The sequence below is a fragment of the Haemaphysalis longicornis genome, unplaced genomic scaffold, assembly GCF_048455015.1.
Source record: "Haemaphysalis longicornis isolate Haplotype H1 unplaced genomic scaffold, Haemaphysalis longicornis Haplotype H1 scaffold_10, whole genome shotgun sequence".
NCBI lineage: Eukaryota > Metazoa > Arthropoda > Arachnida > Ixodida > Ixodidae > Haemaphysalis > Haemaphysalis longicornis.
In genome coordinates this window covers 41,690,166-41,708,181 of record NW_027526204.1, presented here as the reverse complement: position 1 = coordinate 41,708,181, position 18,016 = coordinate 41,690,166, and the positions used below count along the sequence as shown (strand labels likewise).

At 46.0% G+C, this 18,016-nt stretch overlaps 1 protein-coding gene across 1 annotated transcript in view; it reads left to right on the top strand.

The window, feature by feature from the left end:
- The first annotated feature begins 5 nt into the window (after positions 1 to 5).
- Positions 6 to 18,016, top strand: part of LOC144158406 (N-fatty-acyl-amino acid synthase/hydrolase PM20D1-like) — a 48,491-nt gene continuing 30,480 nt past the window's right edge. The window contains exons 1-4 of the mRNA XM_077689278.1: positions 6 to 411; positions 1,888 to 2,023; positions 7,779 to 8,011; positions 14,268 to 14,491. Coding sequence (XP_077545404.1) covers positions 223 to 411; positions 1,888 to 2,023; positions 7,779 to 8,011; positions 14,268 to 14,491 — 782 coding nt within the window. The 5' untranslated portion in view covers positions 6 to 222. The remainder of the gene's footprint in view (positions 412 to 1,887; positions 2,024 to 7,778; positions 8,012 to 14,267; positions 14,492 to 18,016) is intronic.

Below are 18,016 nucleotides of genomic sequence, written 5' to 3'. Positions count from 1 at the left end.
AGGCGCGAGTTCGACTGAAAAAAATTGCTCCAGCCGGAGCTTCCGATGACTGAGAATCAGCTGTTATCAGCTGTTTCTGCTCCCCTCATAATGTGGTTCCGGGAGCAGTGTCGACGAGCGCGCTACTCCTAGGCGACGCGCAAGGTCATCAAGTTTCGGAGGGAATGACTGGAGTCGTTGCTGCGCTTTTCCGTCAACTCCCGGGACACCTATCGGACCACTATGGCGAGTCTCAAAGATCCTACGCGCAGCCCAAGAAGGGGAATTTCGTCGCTGCGTTGCAAATGTGTGGCGATTATTTTCTTACTTCTCGTGCTGACGGTTCTGCTGGTTGTGCTGTCGGTGATGGTGGTGCGCGCATTGCTGATCACCACTCCCCAGATGCCTTGCTCTTGGTCGGACGACGAACAGGTATGCTTCGCTCATCACAGCGCCGCGACGACGCCGCGTCTTCTGGTTGTTTTGAGCTTTCTTCGTGTTGGGATGGGAGCGGATCGAGGGTCGAAGGGTAATGCCAAAGGTCGACGCGGGACTGCGAATGACGGTCCCAGCTTTGAACGCGAACGCGCAAATGTGTGTGTGTGCGTGTGGAGGGGGGGAGTCGCGGTATTACTTCGAATACAGCCCATGAACATTTGCTCGGGTGTACGTGAAAATTTCCAGATTGCCATTTAACCAGAATCCGTAAAAAGAGTTTTGGAAAGAACAAGTGGATGGTGTGGTTCTAGAGTTGCTGCGGTAACTGCAGTCACCGGGGTGCAATGTTTCTGTTTATCTAAATTTCAGCCTTGGGGAGTGCGATTCGGGGGGGGGGGGGGGGGGGAGATGGGGGAAGGGGCTGAAGGCATTGAGGAACAAAGACTGCATTCTTTCTGTATCACGCGTGTGTAAGAAACTTGCGTCGAAATGGGACCTGCACGGAAAGCTAGCTGCAGCAAACCCAAAAGCTTGCATGAAGTCATGCGGCTATGTCAAAAGTAGGGGCACCTTTTGGTGTCTTGAAGCGCTTTCCTTTTCAGAATGGAAGGATCTATAGCCACAGAATTGCATGCAAGATTGGCTGGCATTTTGATATTTAAGTTACATGTTAAACGAGGAGACAGCTGCTGTTGGTGGGAGTTCCATATCATTTTTCTAAACACCATAATACCGCTAATACAATTTAACTCTCTGGTACTAGGTCTGATGACTAAGCAAGAAACCAGTAACGAAATCTGCTTGTCTTCTACCCAGATTTAGATGGCGGCAAAGAAACGCTTGGGGTAGGGACTTTGCCTCGCATGAAACTGGTGACGGTAAAAATACAGGCCATTGCTAGATGAACTTAGTGTGGTCACCTGGTTTCACGTGAATAATACTGACCATGTGCCCTTTTGCATACCAACACACAGTGCATACACAATAGTCGTGTCTTCTATTCACCGTGCCACAGGTTCTTGCTTGCTTCCTATCTTTCCAGCTTTTCAGGTAGGCTCAGTCAAAGGGTCTATTTCCGCATGTAATTTATTGATTTATTATTTGTTTTTGTTAACATACCTACATTCGCCCTGAAGCACTTTTGTAGGGTGTTAGATATGAATGAACACAAAAATGTCACCTGAATGGTGTGATTATAGCGGAGCCAGCATATGGCAGTGGAACACTGAGTGAAAACAGTTCATGCTGCGCTCGTGTTGCAAGTGCTGCCAGACCGCGGCGCAAAATATTTCAGTGGGGGCAGTAACAACAGTATTGGGTGTTGGGCGTTCCGCTCTTTGATAGTTTGGCAGAAAAATGACTCTTGGAAGGCAGATGAATGTTCTGAAGATGACCACTTTCTCTGGGCAGAGCAAGTGCCGTCTTTGTTGCTCTGAGCCACTTGGTGACTGGTGCTTATTCCCTCTGCAGGAGCTGGTGATTAGGGAACAAGACCGGAACCTGTCTCAAAGGTTGGCTGCGGCCCTGCAGTTCCCTACAGTGAGCTCAGAAAAGGGCGTGTATAACAGCACAGCCCTGGCGGGTTTCATCGACTACATAGAGAAAGGCAAGAACGTTTTTTTTAATTTCCATCGGGGATTACTTACGTGGCTTCGTGCTGTGTGAGCTGTCAAAATTTTGATTTAGACCTGTTTCGTGGCTGGTACTGGCATTATTAGAGCAAAAGCTTTCGTAGTTGAACTGATGGCGTCTTGTCAAAAAACTCGTGCAGTTTTCCATAGATCGGTTGGTAGTCCGAAAAGTCCTGATGAAGTCTCTGAATACATGGCGCCAGGGATTGATACACCCCCCCCCCCTTCCCCCCCAAACCTTCAAAAAAGATTCACAACCCCAGGCACCCCCCCAGGAATTTATACCCCCCTTAACATCCAACACCCCCCAGGAGAATTTATACACTCCTCCAAAATCGAAATCCTGGATAAACCCTTGCATGGCGCGTGTGAGACCGGGTTTCCATTGAGCCAAAACTATTACGTGAACATCGCGAGAAAGGAATGGTTGTAGAGAAGACCGTACACGCATCAGTTATGAAGAGGGAGTGCAATAGTATACCTCCATCTCATAAACCACGTATTGGTGTGCATTTAGACCGTTCGTAGATGCGTTTGCTGAGTGCGGGGAAAATCGTCGCATGGGTTCGTTTTTCATTTGTGATTTGGGTTGGTGAATTTTTCACGATTGATTGGATTCACTTTCATGCTGAGCACGAAAAACGCGGGTTCAATTCCCGGCTGTGGCGACCGCTTTTCTGATGGAGGCGAAAAGCAAAAATGCCCGTGTGTACGAGATTTCGGTGCACGTTAAAGATCCCCAGGTGGTCCAAATTAATCCGGAGCCCTCCACTATGGCGCGCCTCATCGCCTGCATTGCGTCGGTGCGTTAAATGCTACAATCAATCTGGATTCACTTTCAGCGAAATTTGGCCGCACCTTTAGCTTTCCCACTTTTTCATCTTTCTTTAGGAAGGGATAGTCAATTTTTAATGGCTGCACCTATCAGGCAATCCTATTTGAATGGCTATATGCACTCTGTCTAGACAGCCACCTAAAAGGTACCTCTCCATCCCAGCTTCTCAAAATAGTTTTGTGAAGTAACGAACGCACTCGCATAATGAACGCACCTGTAAGTTTACTCGTCAAAATTAGGTTGCTTTTTTTCCCCCGCAACCCCAACTTCCCAACCCTGCAGTCCGATGAATGGCTTCGCTGTAGCTTTCCCGCTTCACTCGCTCCCACTGATGATGATCGCGCATGAAGCCTAGAGCCATCTCTCGGAGTGAAAAACGAATAAAAACTCCAGCGTGGCGTCGTTGCACAGCTAATCACAACGACCGTCTCAGGCTTACTTTTTTTTGGGATAGCTTTGTTACTTGATTGCTTTGTGCTAGTCTTCCACGTATCCGTCGGCGATGGTCCGAAATGTCAATTACACATCAAGTTTCACGTTAAACGGTGTGGAGTACGCAGTCGAGCATGGTAACCGTGCTGCCGGTAGACATTTTGGAATTGACGAACGGGAGCCTTGACAAACCAAGAGGAGCTTAGTTCAATAAAAGCGCGGTGTGCATGCGAATTGTGCACGTGCATGTTTACTGTGAATGGTAGGTTATCTAATACATTATTTTGTTTAGTGGCGGCCTTCTTTCGTCACTCCTTAAAATTTTTCAGAAAATTACCCCGGGTAATAAACGCACCCTTAACATTGCTTCTGTTTTAGGGAGAAAAAAGTGCGTTCATTATGCGAGTAAATATGAATCCTATTTGAATGGCTATATGCACTCTGTCTAGACAGCGACCTAAAAGGTACCTCCCCATCCCAGCTTCTCAAAATAGTTCTGTGAAGTAAACTGAGTGTTGCTTTTCGTGTTCCTGAAGGTACGGTTACTTTACGAGTCAGGGCCGTGAAGTAACCGTCTGGGTTGCTGTGTTCTAGTTTTATAGCTTGCAATACCTGGTTGGTTTGCGTACTTGTATGCTGCTATTTCATTTCGACTCCTCTAAGTATTACCTCTGCTAGAGTGAAACTTGTAAGGCTATTCATTTCTCTTCACATCTTGCAGAAACAACTTCTTTTTTTTTCTGCTCATCATTTAATTCAATGCCTAATTTCATTGCATTCAATTTTTTAAATTATGAACTAGTGTGGAGCATGCATTGCCAATGCCACTTGACTTTCCAGTTGCTAGCGCTCGCTCACAGCAGCTTTGGCATTGATCCATATCTGTTTGTTTGTTTATTTTTACACCTGATTCACAGCTAAAGTCTGTGCCACACACTCTTTAAAGGCAGGTGTATTGCACAGTATTCTGTGGACCATTGAACTCGTACCAATGTACAGATGCAAACCATCGATGCGCACGTGCGTGAACTGCAGACTGGTGATCTTGTTTTTGCTTGCATTGCTTTCCCTTGCACCTTCAAAGGTGCAAAAAGTTGCTGCTGCACAGTACTAACATAGCCACTCTTCTGATTCCCTGTTGTTTTCGGTTAGTTAAGTGCAAAAAGGCAGTTGGTGTGAAGACTCAAGCCCTTCGCGCAATGTTTGCACTAGTCAGAGGTCACATAACTCTGGCAGATAGCAAGTCTCATGCTCTGCTCCTGACACAGCAGCTAGCAGTTGATTTAAGCAAGTGTCATTGAGCATTGCACGTAGTGCTGGTGAAAAGATTACTGTATCATGGCAGTGTTTGGTAGTACTCTCTCTCTCTCTCTCTCTCTCTCTCTCTCTCTCTCTCTCTCTCTCTCTCTCTCTCTCTCTCTCTCTCTCTCTCTCTCTCTCTCTCTCTCTCTCTCTCTCTCTCTCTCTCTCTCTCCCACCCTTCCTGTTGTAAAAATTGTGATCCGTACAGCCTAGATAAGAGGCTGAGGAGAAATTGTGAATGCCGCAGTGGAGGTGGCAGGAGGAAAGAAAAAGCAACACAGCAATGTGACATAGTTACTGCAAGCACAGATAAACAGACTGTAAGCAGAAAGATAAGGAATCCAGCAACAAACAGTGTAAACTGCTTGCCCAGGCAAGCATTCCGGTATCTTCGGCGACTGCTCGCATTGTTGATAACCTCCACTGCCAACGGCGATGCCTTGGGAGGCCTTATTCGCTTGCGGTAGTGCCTTAGTGGATCGGAAATTTCCTTCGTGCTTATTTTAATTTTACTTCTGATGGCTTTGTGTTGAAATTACAAAAACATGTTTCAGTATATCTAGGCTTAGTACACGTAGTTCAATTTGCATAAACTCAAGTAAATCAGATTACTTCGTTATATCAATAGTTTTGCTGCATTGAAGCTCGCTGTAATGGGGTTTCAGTGTAGCATACCACTGAAATCCTGTGTTCTAGGTTTAAACAAGCCAATCTGGCCTCAAGGAATAAAAATAAAAGGAACTTTTATGACACACATGGATTGCCAGAACTGTATGAGATGTTTTGCTAGGTAATATATTCCTTTTGCATTTCTAAAAAATCAATCTTAAATAATGCTAATACTGATTCTAACCTCTTGTTTTAGTTTGTAAATGATTTGGTTACGAAACTTATGGGACTGAAGCTGTGCTGCATCACCCATTCGAATCACATGCTTAAAGTTCTAGCTCCTATTTTTTCCACTATTCTTCAGAAACATTGATGATATCAGTTTTTTGTTATGTTTTTTCAACGGAAAGCTTATGCCTATTTACTTGGCATGTGCCTTGGTCTTTCTATCATTGGTTTTGACACTTATTAGCACGTGACATTATGGAGTACTATACTGTCACGTTCCAATAAAGGGCAACACAACTCGCAGAGATGCAAGAAGTTTTTATGTACGCGGCAAAGTGCATGGTTATGAAGTGTTGAAGAGATGATTTTTCAGCGGTTAGAACAACAGCTGCCTTGGCCAACCAGGTGCATCCTATAATATATATTATATTATGTTATAATGATATAATAATCTGATATAATAATAATAATATAATATAATATGATATAATATTCTTAGCTTGTAACATATAAGTTGTACACAAAGCGCTGTACAAGATATTTTTTGTCTACGTCATCTTCAGTGCATGGTGCCAACGGTGCCCACTACACTTTCCAAACACAGCCAGTTCGTTAATGTGCAGATCCCAATGCGACATCTGCCCGAGAAAGTTTCTCAGGTTTCTGTTTCTCAGGTTTCTGTTCAAGAGTCCTATCTGGCGTGCGAACAATAAAAATAAGGCGTCATGCAGACAATAATTTTTTTTTATTTATGGGGGTTTAACCCGCGCTATGAGGTGCGGTGCACCGTGGTGGAGGGCTCGGGATTAATTTTGACCACCCGGAGACCTATAACAACTGGTGAAATCTCAACAGACAGTTATTTTTGCCTTTCGCCTCCATCTCAAAAGTGGCCGCCGCGGCCAGAAATCTTGTGCTCAGCAGCACAGCGCTTTAGCCATTGAGAACTTCTTCGTCCACGTCTCTTTTCTGCTAGTAAACTGCAGTCAGATAACCAACTAGCCCAACTTTCTGCCTTAACTGTGAGGAATCAAAGTACAATGTATTCAGTGAAGCAAAACTTTATTCAGGTGCAAAAAAGGCAGGGAGCTTTGGCTGTTTCAAGGTCTTGCTGGGCACAAACCACCCCTGCTCCAATTTAGCGAACCATTGCATGACGCTGCGGTCGCCGCACATAAAAGTGACTGCGGCAGTGGCCACTTTTATAGGGGGCGCGCGGGCGCCACGGAACGCTACGACAGTCTCACACTGGAAAGCGTCGCAAACGCAACGGCTCAAGTTTCAGGTTGTGTTTGCTGAGGTAAAGAAATGATTAACCGCTCATTGTGGGTACAGAGTGCAATCATGAATTCTGACTGGTTTTGCACTAGGGGCTTGGCATGATCACTGAGCCATTTTTTCCCAAGCTGTGCAGCCGTTAAGTTTGCGACACGAGACTTTTTTGCGCTCTATTGCCGATGACACTGCTGAGTCTATGGAAAGAGTGTCGGTGTTCGCGCACCATCTCGTCCACGCCATTGACCAATGTCTAGGAACAAAATTCAGTGGCCCTACCACGCATTTGGCTCGTTTGTTTAAAGTCGGATTGGGCGAATTGAGCTTGACTGGCTCAAGAAAATCGCTGGGGAAACACCAGCTTGTGTTGACCCGCCATGTTGACAGCCTGGCTTGCCACTGTGTCGCCGCGGCTCGGCGACGCCTCCGCTCACCACTTCGCTCTAAGCGGGTCAAGCTCTTCATGTGCTTCGAGTAATGCGGCCAAAAATGCATGTGTCTGGGTTGGCACCAGAAGAAAGTTCGAGTAAAGCTATTTTGCTATAACAAGGGATTACTGTACATGTCTGTACATGGATTACTGTACAGGAAATTGCTCAGTATGACGGCAAAAAGTCTTTCATGGTAGTTATCATCGTCCTCTGGTTCATCCTATAGGGCACCATTTACTTGCATGAGGACGACATGATTTACAAGCTCCTTGGAGCCCTCACATCTGCAGGCACAAACTTCTCAAAAGATTCCAGAGCCTTTGGGGGTTTCTCGGATGCAGGCTCCAGTTCTATCATCTAGGGAGTTTTCAACGGGGCCTTCCATATAAGGCCCCTCTTGCATCATGACTCTTCTAAATAGTACAGAATTTACTCTAGGGACCGAACAATGTTGTCCTTAGTAGCGGAGTGTTGCTTGTGATTATGTCTCATGTATGTGATGTTGCTAACATGGCAAACAGAGGAAAACCACCCAAGCCATTTTCAAATATCTTATAACTGAGCACCTCTTGCAATGAGGCTCTACTATTTATTAATGTGAACATTTCGAACGTACAGCTTTTCCGCAGATCCATTCATCCGAGCTGGTCACGCGCGAAGTGGTGGCCAATCACAGCCTGCTGTTCGAGATACGAGGTTCGGACCCAAACCTGACGGCGTACATGCTGTGCGGCCACTTGGACGTGGTTCCAGCTGTGGCGTCCAGGTGGAAGCAGCCGCCGTTTGGGGGCAAAGTGGTGGACGGCGAGATCTGGGGCCGTGGTGCAATCGATGCCAAGAACATCGTCATGGTGCGGAAGCCTGCTTTGTTGGCTGTCTCTCTTGATCATTGTTGTCATGAGTACAGCTGCGAATGAAGGTTTCAGGGGTGCTCGTGAACAAGGGGCAAGAAAATAGCGTATTTTCCGGTGTATAAGTCGCGGCTTTTTTCTGAAATTTTTGTTGGTGTGTCTTATCCACCGGTGCAACTTATGTATGGAATAAATCCAGTACGTGACGGCAAGCTTCACAGGGTCCGCGCTCGAAAAGGTGTCTGTGTGCTGCGTGATGTCAGCTCACATTAAGAGACACAGCTCTATGGTCTAAATGAATCAATTATTTGTTACCACGTCAAAGGAAGAATGCTTCGATAGTTTTGCCTAAACGCCGTCTGTAAGTACATGCCATCTTTGTGTATCAATAAACCCTTTTTGAGAAGTTCTGTCTAAACTTTGGACGGTAGATGCACGTGTCTAGCACTGCTTACCGGGGGATGTGTTCAGAGGTGGCGGCTGCCGCAACCATGCACTTTCGCCGCACTTTGTAACGAACTGATCCTCTATGAGTTTACCTAATTGACAAGTGTGTTTTGTACACTGGTGCGTCTTATACACCAATGCGACTTGTATACGTTTTTTTTTTTTTTTTTTCGGAAAAACTGACGTTTTAGGGGGGTGCTACTTATAAACCAGAAAATACGGTAAGCAACAAAGAAGTGGTGCAAAGTTGGTAAATTGAATGCGCAACATTTAGTTCCACAATCGTTTAGTCGAATCAGGAGGATGCTCTGAAAGTCGCGTATGGTTAGGTGAACAGGTAACCCAGTGAGTCAGAGTTGTTTTAGGGGCAAGTACCTTAGGGGCTCGGGCTGCTGGCGTCTCCTGTCGTCTGATGTAGTCACGGTACTAAAACACTGAAGCACTCGTTTTCCAGCGCCGCACGCTAGAACATAATGCGTACTAAAAGAACGCACCGCGACAGGCGTTTTGCAACGCGTCGTGCAAGAACATAATACGTACTACAAGAACACACTGGGACACTTGTTTTGCAATGTCTCGCGCTAGAACGTTTCAGCTCCATGGGCAAAAACGCATACTAAAAGAACACACCAGGACACTTGTTTTCCAATGCCTCGCGTTACTTCTTACCATAGTTCTTAGCAGGCTACGGAGTGTGACATGAAGACAACTTATGGCCAGTGTGTCTCAATTAATTGCTTAAGTCCATTTTAACGCAAGAGAGGGTGCCATGATTGCTCCTCACACTGGCCCTTCCCCAGTGCCTGATCAGCGCGCGCCATGTGGCGAGAGGCTTACAGTCTTTGAATATGCTTATACACTGCATGCATCACACACCCACCCACCCCCCTCCCCCCAAGTTTCATGCTAGTGGAGATGGCTTGGGATTTTTTTCTTTGTTTTTTCAGTGTCTCTGCATCAATATGCTCACAACTTTCAGTTGGTGTCTTTTTTTCTTAAATTTGTATGTGGAGCAAGTAATAACTTTCTTGAACCATGAATATTCAAGCTTGTTTCTAGTGTAACAGTAAGGCATCAAACGAAATCAAAACTGAAACCAGGCTTACTGGTGATGCAACAGACAGATTTTTTTACCCTTAACTAGACTTTTTTTAGAGTTTCACCGCACAGCGTCTGACAGAATTTTAGTTAAATGCGTATAAAATACGTATTTAAAACACCAGGTGGCTGTGTGAGCAAGCCACAACCTGATATTAATGGGTGCTTTGTATTGGAAGACAGACAAGTCTCGCAACTGCTTGCCATGTTTTCATTGCAGAAGCCTTACTTGGAATCAAAACGCGACTCTTGAGGCCTTTATTCCGGTATTTGTCTTGCCAAAGGTGGTGAGAATGAAAGCTTAAATCGGGTTTATCACTGGGCACATTCGTTCTTCCAGTGTTTACCAGAACTGCAGCAAGTAAGGTGCCATTCGCTTGCGAAGTGTTGATGTAGCAAAGCATTGTCTCTTCTTTTATATATAACATCACAGAAAAAGAAGGAGGAGAGAGAGAAGCTATTCATACTGTTGGTTATTCACAAGGGTCTGCATTACAACTGAAATCGTCATTTAAATTTGCATTTCTCACTCCTTGCATCTTCATCTATACGTTGAGCTTACTGTGGTAGTAATATCCCACTGCAGTTCTATGCAGTACGGGTAACGTGAGGGGCGAGGAATTTTTGAGAACCAGTCCGGCGTGTTGGTTCACGTTTCAAATGTTTACAGCGCAGACACATGAAGGATGGAGAAGAACATTACACCAGAAGCACTGGCTTTCAACAATTCTTATTGCAAGGAAAAAAGCATATAATCTAGGAAAAATCCAAGAAAACACCTGAGTAAGCTGTGAGCATTAGCAAAGATAATCATGGATGCGTGCAGGGTCCCTGTAGAAACTTCCATTCTTTTTCTGATAGTGCTATGAATGGGGCAGTAACGCAGTGATTTTGCAGCCTGGCGATCTCGGTTGCCCCCATTATTTCCCGAACTACCTTATTGGGGTGTCTAAGAGGATCCTAGTGCGCACGAACTGAGGGGTGGTGCAATCGCAGTCGCGGCAACGGATACCAAGGTGTCCACTTACTGCATTATGGATGTTATCATTGTGTTCGCGAAGCCTATCGTTACAGCATCTGCCTGTTCGACCTACATACTCATTATCGCAACTAGTTAAGGGGATTGTGTAGGCAACACCTTCGCTGCAGTCTAGAAAGCAGTTTCTGTGGTTCTTAAAACAGGCAGATTCCTTCTTTGTGCCATCGTTGACCCGCTTGCACAAGGTCTGCAATTTGTTCGGAGCCGAAAACACAATGTTAACATCCCCTCGGTGACCGATCTTTTTCAGGCGTTGAGACACGTTGTGAATGTAAAGCATAACTACAACCTTTTTGCTGTCTTTCACACTAGGATACTTATTAGTTCGTGCATTAGACAGATGCTTTATTAATCGATCCGCAACTGACACTACCTAATGGGGCCGATGCCCAGCAGCCGACAGGCGGTTTCCTTGCTCGTTGAGGCTAGTGTTCATGGAATGATGGCAAGATTTCTTCAAAGCATGATAAGAATCCTAGTGTGAAAGATAGCAGAAAGGTTGTAGTTATCCCTTACAATAATAACGTCTGTCAACGCCTGAAAAAGATTGGTCGCCAAGGGAACGTTAACGTTGTGTTTTTTGCTCCGAACAAATGCATCAAAAAATGCATCAAATTCTAGCCGTACACAGCCACGCTCGAATTAAGCTATGGGATAAGAGCACGTGCTTTGTGACAATGTGTAAAGAACTTTAGTGGGTCCATCAATAATGGCTGCCGAGCTGGTGTTCCACATAGACTTCGCTGATCTCTTTCACTCTTGGTCAGAACGTAAAGGCACGTTCCCACTTGCAACTTGGGCAAGTCGCGCGACGGCGTGCAAAGCGTGCCGTACGATCAGGCAGTGTTCACACTTGCAGCGAGTGATGATGTGATTTCATTTAGTGCAGCTGTTCTTTTTCTAGTAAAACTTCCTTCGTGCTTCCAGCATTGGCATTTAAAAAAATATATGTTATGCTATCACGACAAGAACACGTAGAACTCATTCTAAAGCATGTGTGACTGACATGGAAACTGCCGTAAACATTGCGGGTTGCGGGAGCAGCTGACAATAATGACACCAAGCAGGCTCTTTTGAACGTTCTCAGAACAATATTACTGCAGACGTAAATACCAGGGGGGTAAAGCGAGCTCCGAGACCGTACAAATCGTGGGCGCTGACATGATACAATTTCCATGGTAACCTGAGCAATTGTATTCAGATCTCCAAAAAGTTGTTCCGTAATTATTTACCTAAAACAAAGAACTGAAACAATAGTTACAAGTAATTGCTTCAGTAATTAAAACTAGCTCTTTAAAAAACTTTTAGTGTAATTAAGCTCTAATTATTAAACAAAGAGTGAATGTGTAGTTCAGTTGTGGTTTCCATTTTCTTTAAGTGCGCTAGGAAGTGGCGAAGCCCTTGCGCCTATATTGCGCAGTGTGTGTGTGCAGTCTCGAGCTAAGGTCTGCGTGCGTGCAAAACATGTGCAACTGGTACAACTCGGATGCACGCGCTGAGCATCTGCCTCCCCAGGCACCTGCGAGGCTGTCATTCGTTTCTTCACGTTAAGCGCCTTATCTATTGCCCCTGAACTGACGCCGGAATAGCGATTCCGATCTGACCTTGACTACCTCAAGTTTACTACAGGCTACGGACTGGCAGCCAGCGATCGTTCCCGTTGGAAAAAGAAATAAAAGCAGCTTTTACAATCGTTTTGTTTAAGTTGCTTTGTTCATGGAACTTCATACAGCTCTCCGTGCTTCGAACTTTCGCACAAACGTTCGCGAAGGTAGAACGAAAAAATGGGTAACGAAATGTGATTTCTTTTTTAATCAGTCACAATACGTCAGTTTTCTCTCCTCGCGCGCTCTGTGCGGTAAATTACTGCCCATTCAATACTGCCCGTTCATTCCCGCAAGCTTTCCCTTTGAAGTGGTGGAAAGCAGCTAGAACTTGGCGAATACAGACAGAAAAAAATAAACGGGACACGCCGCTGACTGTATTTCGCAAATTCCCTTGGCATGCATTCTGCCACTCCGTTGGCCTGCGATCGACCGCACTCTTTCGTTCTTGTGCTTCAAAGGGCCGCGACTCACCGGCAATATCAGCGTTGGCCCATGCGATAACATTTTTGTGTGTGTGTGTGTGTGTGTGTGTGTGTGTGTGTCAATAGAGGTTTCACATTCAGCTAAAGCTACAGTTCACTTCACTTCCTTTGAAAAGCATTGAGCGACTCGCAAATTTTCACAGAAGGGCAAATAAAGCAACATTTTTGTGTGTGTGTGTGTGTGTGTGTGCGTGTGTGTGTGTGTGTGTGTGTCAATAGAGGTTTCACATTCAGCTAAAGCTACAGTTCACTTCACTTCCTTTGAAAAGCATTGAGCGACTCGCAAATTTTCACATAAGGGCAAATAAAGCACCACAGCGCAAAAATGCACCGAGATCATGACGGAGATTCATTTTTCTGTGCGGCCCAGTACGGATCAGCTGATTCCTTGGCGTCCTCGCGCATGCGATCAGTCGCATTTGAGCTTGCGCGCAAGTGTTGCGTGAGCGTTGCCACATATTGCTCAAATAGTCTCAGTACTACATATAAGCCACACGTTAAACCGAAAACGTGTTGGTTACCTACCTACCCACAGGAGATAAACTACGCAATGCTGTCGACGCCGCCCACACAAAATTCGCCTGGCCAGCGGGCCGCCATGTTACAATTAATCCCGGCATGCTTCGCTAGCCGGATGCGGAAGCACCACAGTAGCACGTTGCCAGATTACAACCCATCGCTTTCTCCGTTTTTAGTAAGCAAAAGCTCAGCTGGCAACCTTCAAATCGTTGTATCATGTCTGCCACTGTGTGTCGTACGGTTCCAATGCATTGGCTCAGCGGCGTGCTTTCCCTCTAGAGTCAGTATATTATCTCTATGGTAAATACACACGTTTTCTTTCTCGCCACAGCACTCGCATCACGACCCACTGGGGTAGTCTCCAATAGGGGTACACAAAAGCTGTAAGGCAGCCTACCGTGCTGCTATCCATCTGGCTATCTGCGGAGATTACTTGATTTTAGAATTCAAAAATGTTTCTTCGCACTGGTGGGTCCCATGCTGTTTGTTGATTTGTACTATTGTATGCTAAAGCCACTAACCAAAGAACCGGAGTGCACAGCAGATTGGCTTCTGGCTGTGGCAGAAGATTATGGCTACCCTTTAGTGTAGGCCACACAGGGGGTACTCGTTGCTAGTGGGAGAAATGGATAACTTGAGAAGACTGGCTTCTTGCCGCGAAATTTTTGAACGAGATAATATGGAACCTGTTAGGTTTATGTGATAGGAAGATTATCTGCCTGATTCAGCTGCCAACATTTCACGATGATCTGTCAAGCTTGAAAACCCGTCTTGGCGAATTACAAGTCGGTTCACATGGGTAGAAAAAACATTACCCACAAGTGCCTGCAGGACGCATGGAGTTGCCCTGAGTGAATCACTGGTGTGACACTGGTGCCCGCTAGTGCCTGCAGGGTGCACGAAGTTGCCTTGAGGGTGACACTGATGTGACCCTGGTGCTAATGTGTGCCCACAGGGTGCGCAGATTTTCCCTGAGGAGTGACACTGGTGTGACTGTGGTGCTTACAAGTGCCTGCAGGGTGCGCAAGGATGCTGAGTGTGCCACTGGTGTGCCACTGGTGCAGGGAATTCTGGAGGCCCTGGAGTACCGCCTGGAGCAGGGGGACCGGCCCCGCAGGAGCCTGTTTGTGGCCCTGGGGCATGACGAGGAAGTCGGAGGCACTCACGGAGCGGCGGCAATCAGGCAGGCGCTGCGCGCCCGCAATGTTCAGCAGCTGGAATTCATCTTGGACGAGGGCATGATGGTCCTGGAGAACCTCCTGCCGGGCCTCAAGAGGCCTGTGGCACTGTGAGTGGGGCAGGCTCTCACCCGTTGGGGAACTGTTTTTAGGTGAAGAGAACCAGTATTAGTCGCAACTGCAGAAACATTTAAAGAATTCGAGATTATGTACAGTCGAGTCCAATTGTAACAATATCCAAGTGCCAGGAAAATTTCATTATTATAACTGATGATTGTTGTAAGCGGGTTGCAAGAAAAAAAAAAAGCCGAAACACAGCTCAAAACATTTTATTCGCATGCAAGCAAAATCGTACTACTACTTGTTTTCAGAAAAAGAGTCGTAGCCGGTCAGCTTTGTTTGCTGCTCACGAAGCTGGCACAAATCTTTTTCAAGATCATTAATAGGTGCTTCACGGAGCTGAGCGAAAGATTCTTGGCGGAAACGAAGTCCTTGAGCAACTGTATCATGGTACTCTTGCAATAATCGCTTCTTCAGTGAGGCACTCGGACGTTTCCAAAACATCGGCCTTGACGTCCCTTCCGTAGAAAAACGGAGGCATTTGAAGGGGCACCCAGTCAAATTCAAAGTGGCGCACACGTTGAATGCGCAAGCAAGCGAGCGGGTGCGGGGACAATGCCAAGGCGACGGCACCAGGGCGGGGCTTCGGAAGAAAAACTTTCCTCCTCCTCCCCTCCCTTCTTTGTAAGCGACGCAGTCGGCTCGTTTTTTGAGGGGTGGCAGTCATGCGAGGCACATCGCAGCTCGCGGCACGGAGAGCCAATGGTAGCTCGCATTTTCAGTGCACGGCGTAACCGGATTGCATTGTTATATCCGATATCGCGGCACTGGAGGATTGTAATAAGCGGTATATTTTACCATAGAATGCATACAAAATTGGACAGTGCCATAGTTGTTCATCGTCATGTTTAATATATTGTTATACAGTCTACACCGATTACAGCAGACCTTCTTAATCCAGAAAAAAATGTCCGCTGTATCCTAAGCATGCAGCGTCTGATGGGGTGGTGTATGTGCATAAAGTGAGAACTTTGACCAGTATTGCATATAAATGCTGCAGAGAATTCGTACTTCCTACACGCCTGTGACAAATCTGCACAGTGCTCAGGCAGGGTAAAAAAATTGCATAGGGCTGTTTTCAAAGCTTAGCCAAGACGCTTGGCAAAGGCATAGAACATGCGGCCGAGTGCGTAGAAGGGCACGCTAAGCTGAGCAAATATAGCGGGAATAGAACTAGGAACAGTTATTTTTCAGTTGTAAAAATCGGTCAAAGCCAGCAGAATAATTCAGGCTCTTTTCAAAAAATTAGTGACACAGCTGGTTTACCCGAAACTGTTCGTCAAATGTTTAAGTCACCTGCCGCGGTGGCTCAGTGGCTAAGGCGGTGCACTGCTGAGCACAAGGTCGTGGGTTCGATTCCCGGCTGTGGCGGCCGCTTTTCTGATGGAGGCGAAAAACGCCTGTGTGTACGAGATTTTGGCGCATGTTGAAGATCCCCAGGTGGTCAAAATCAATCCGGAGCCCTCCACTACGACGCACCTCATCGCCTGCGTTGTGTTGGTGCATTAAACCCTACAATCAAATCAATCAATCAAATCAAACGTTTAATTCGGATCGCTGCCTGATGCTCCCCCAAGGCAGCTTCTGCTGTTTTAAGGATCTTAGTCGGATCAGTAAAACAGCTGGTATGAAATTATCTGGTAGTCAGCTGTGAAATCGAAAGTTAGACCAGTTGGACTCCATACGGCCAGTGGCAGGTTGCACGCAGTGGATGGAAACGATCCCCCTGCTTGAGGCATTTCTCACCTTTTTCGTCGAACGGAACGAGAGCGACGCATGCATGGGATTAATGAATGCTGAACTTCTCTGAACCTGAGTTCTTTATTATGGAAAAAAAACTGTCTAGGGCAGACTCAACCACCGGGTGCATGCCTTTGTGTATTCAAAAGCTCTGTTCTTCAATCTCACCGGAGTCGTGTTTTTCGGTAGTGGTCTTATTCTTGGTGGTCGAGCAGACCACCTGCTTAGACGGGAACATACTTCTGGCGATGTCTGCCTGTTTTTCACCATGTTAGACAGCGTTAATTATGCTTAATTTATCCTAGAGTGAAATCAGATACCTTGTCGCACAAAAAAAAAAAGAAAGAATGGCCACTGGCATTGGCTTGGCTTGGCTCCGCCAACGACCCGTTCTACACTAACAGTGTTGCCAGATGTAGCAGTTTCCTCACCAAAATAAACAAAAAAAAAAGCATACCGGGTGCCGGCACCGCGGAAGTTCGCTATAATCATTCAGCCAAAACAATTTCCGCCAAAAATTGTCTGGTGCAGCCGATAGTCTGCTCTAGCCGGGTCCATTATGTGTGAAGTGGACTCCACTTAAAATGCATAGAGACCAAACAAACCAACAGAAATGGTCTATTGTAAACGGGAGTTCATTGTTGCCAGATCCGCTGTAACGAACGAACGGTATTGTCATAAGTACTGCTTGGGTTTTTGTTTGCCGAAAAATGGCCAATTATCTCTAATTATCTTGGGAACTAATTGACCAGCTGAAAAAATACTGGCATATCCGAAATCAGTGGGAGAAAAGCGGCAAGGCTGACAAGTTTCAGAAAGTTTACTTGAAAATTCAAAGAAGTCGTTTCGAGACCAGTGTCCCCCGTTAAAGGAGCCATGAAGACAGAATACAAGTTTGTTTTATTCGAAAAATTTCGGGTTTTATAGTGCCCCCCGCACTTGTCCGGCTGCAAACGATGCCGTATTCACTGAGAAATTGATCAATTTAGGTTAAAATTTTTATTCTCCCGCCAACTCGTGGGTTTTCGTAATGTCAGCAATGACACCAGAAGCGCGTCTATTCAATTCCACTGCATCATTCAGATTTACGGCCTTGCTGTCCGTCAGCCCTCCCAAATGGCGCTGCTATAGTCATCCACCAACCATTGTCCGCCGTTGCTTTGTTTTTGAGCGTATTTGCACCTGGCTTGTTTTTGTTAATGTAAAAAGTGATCGTCTCGTGAAACCTGGGGTATCCTCGACAAACCGGGTCACGTAAGACAACGCCGCTTACGGCAATCGACCAGTGTCCTGTAAAACAACTTCAAAGCGGCAGAGTGCTGTGCAGCTAAAACAAGCATAGTGCGCCCAGTACCAGCAGCAGTGCGCATCGGTACTTCTATGCTTACGTGCGTTTTCGTAACTTTCATTGTTTACCGCACCATTCTTACTGCTGTGAAATGAATATGCATTACGCTTGAGCGCAAATTGTTCGTTCGGAAAGCCTGCAAGCCGTGCCTAATTTGCGTTTGCTTTTTCCGTCCTCAGCCAATCGCACAGCTAAGCTCATGTGACATCACAGGTTCAGTTGCGGGAAATGAGCTAGTGGGTCGCACGGCCATTCCGTTTTTTCCTAGTTATGTAGCTTATTTGAGCGAAGTGTGCGTTAACAGTGGTGTCAGTATGATTCTTTCGAGGCAATCTTTCGAATGAACCGAACTTTTGTTTTGTCCTCATGGCTCCTTTAACGGCCGTAGTGGCAGAAATCTGTGAAATCTACGCTCATTTCGTGCACC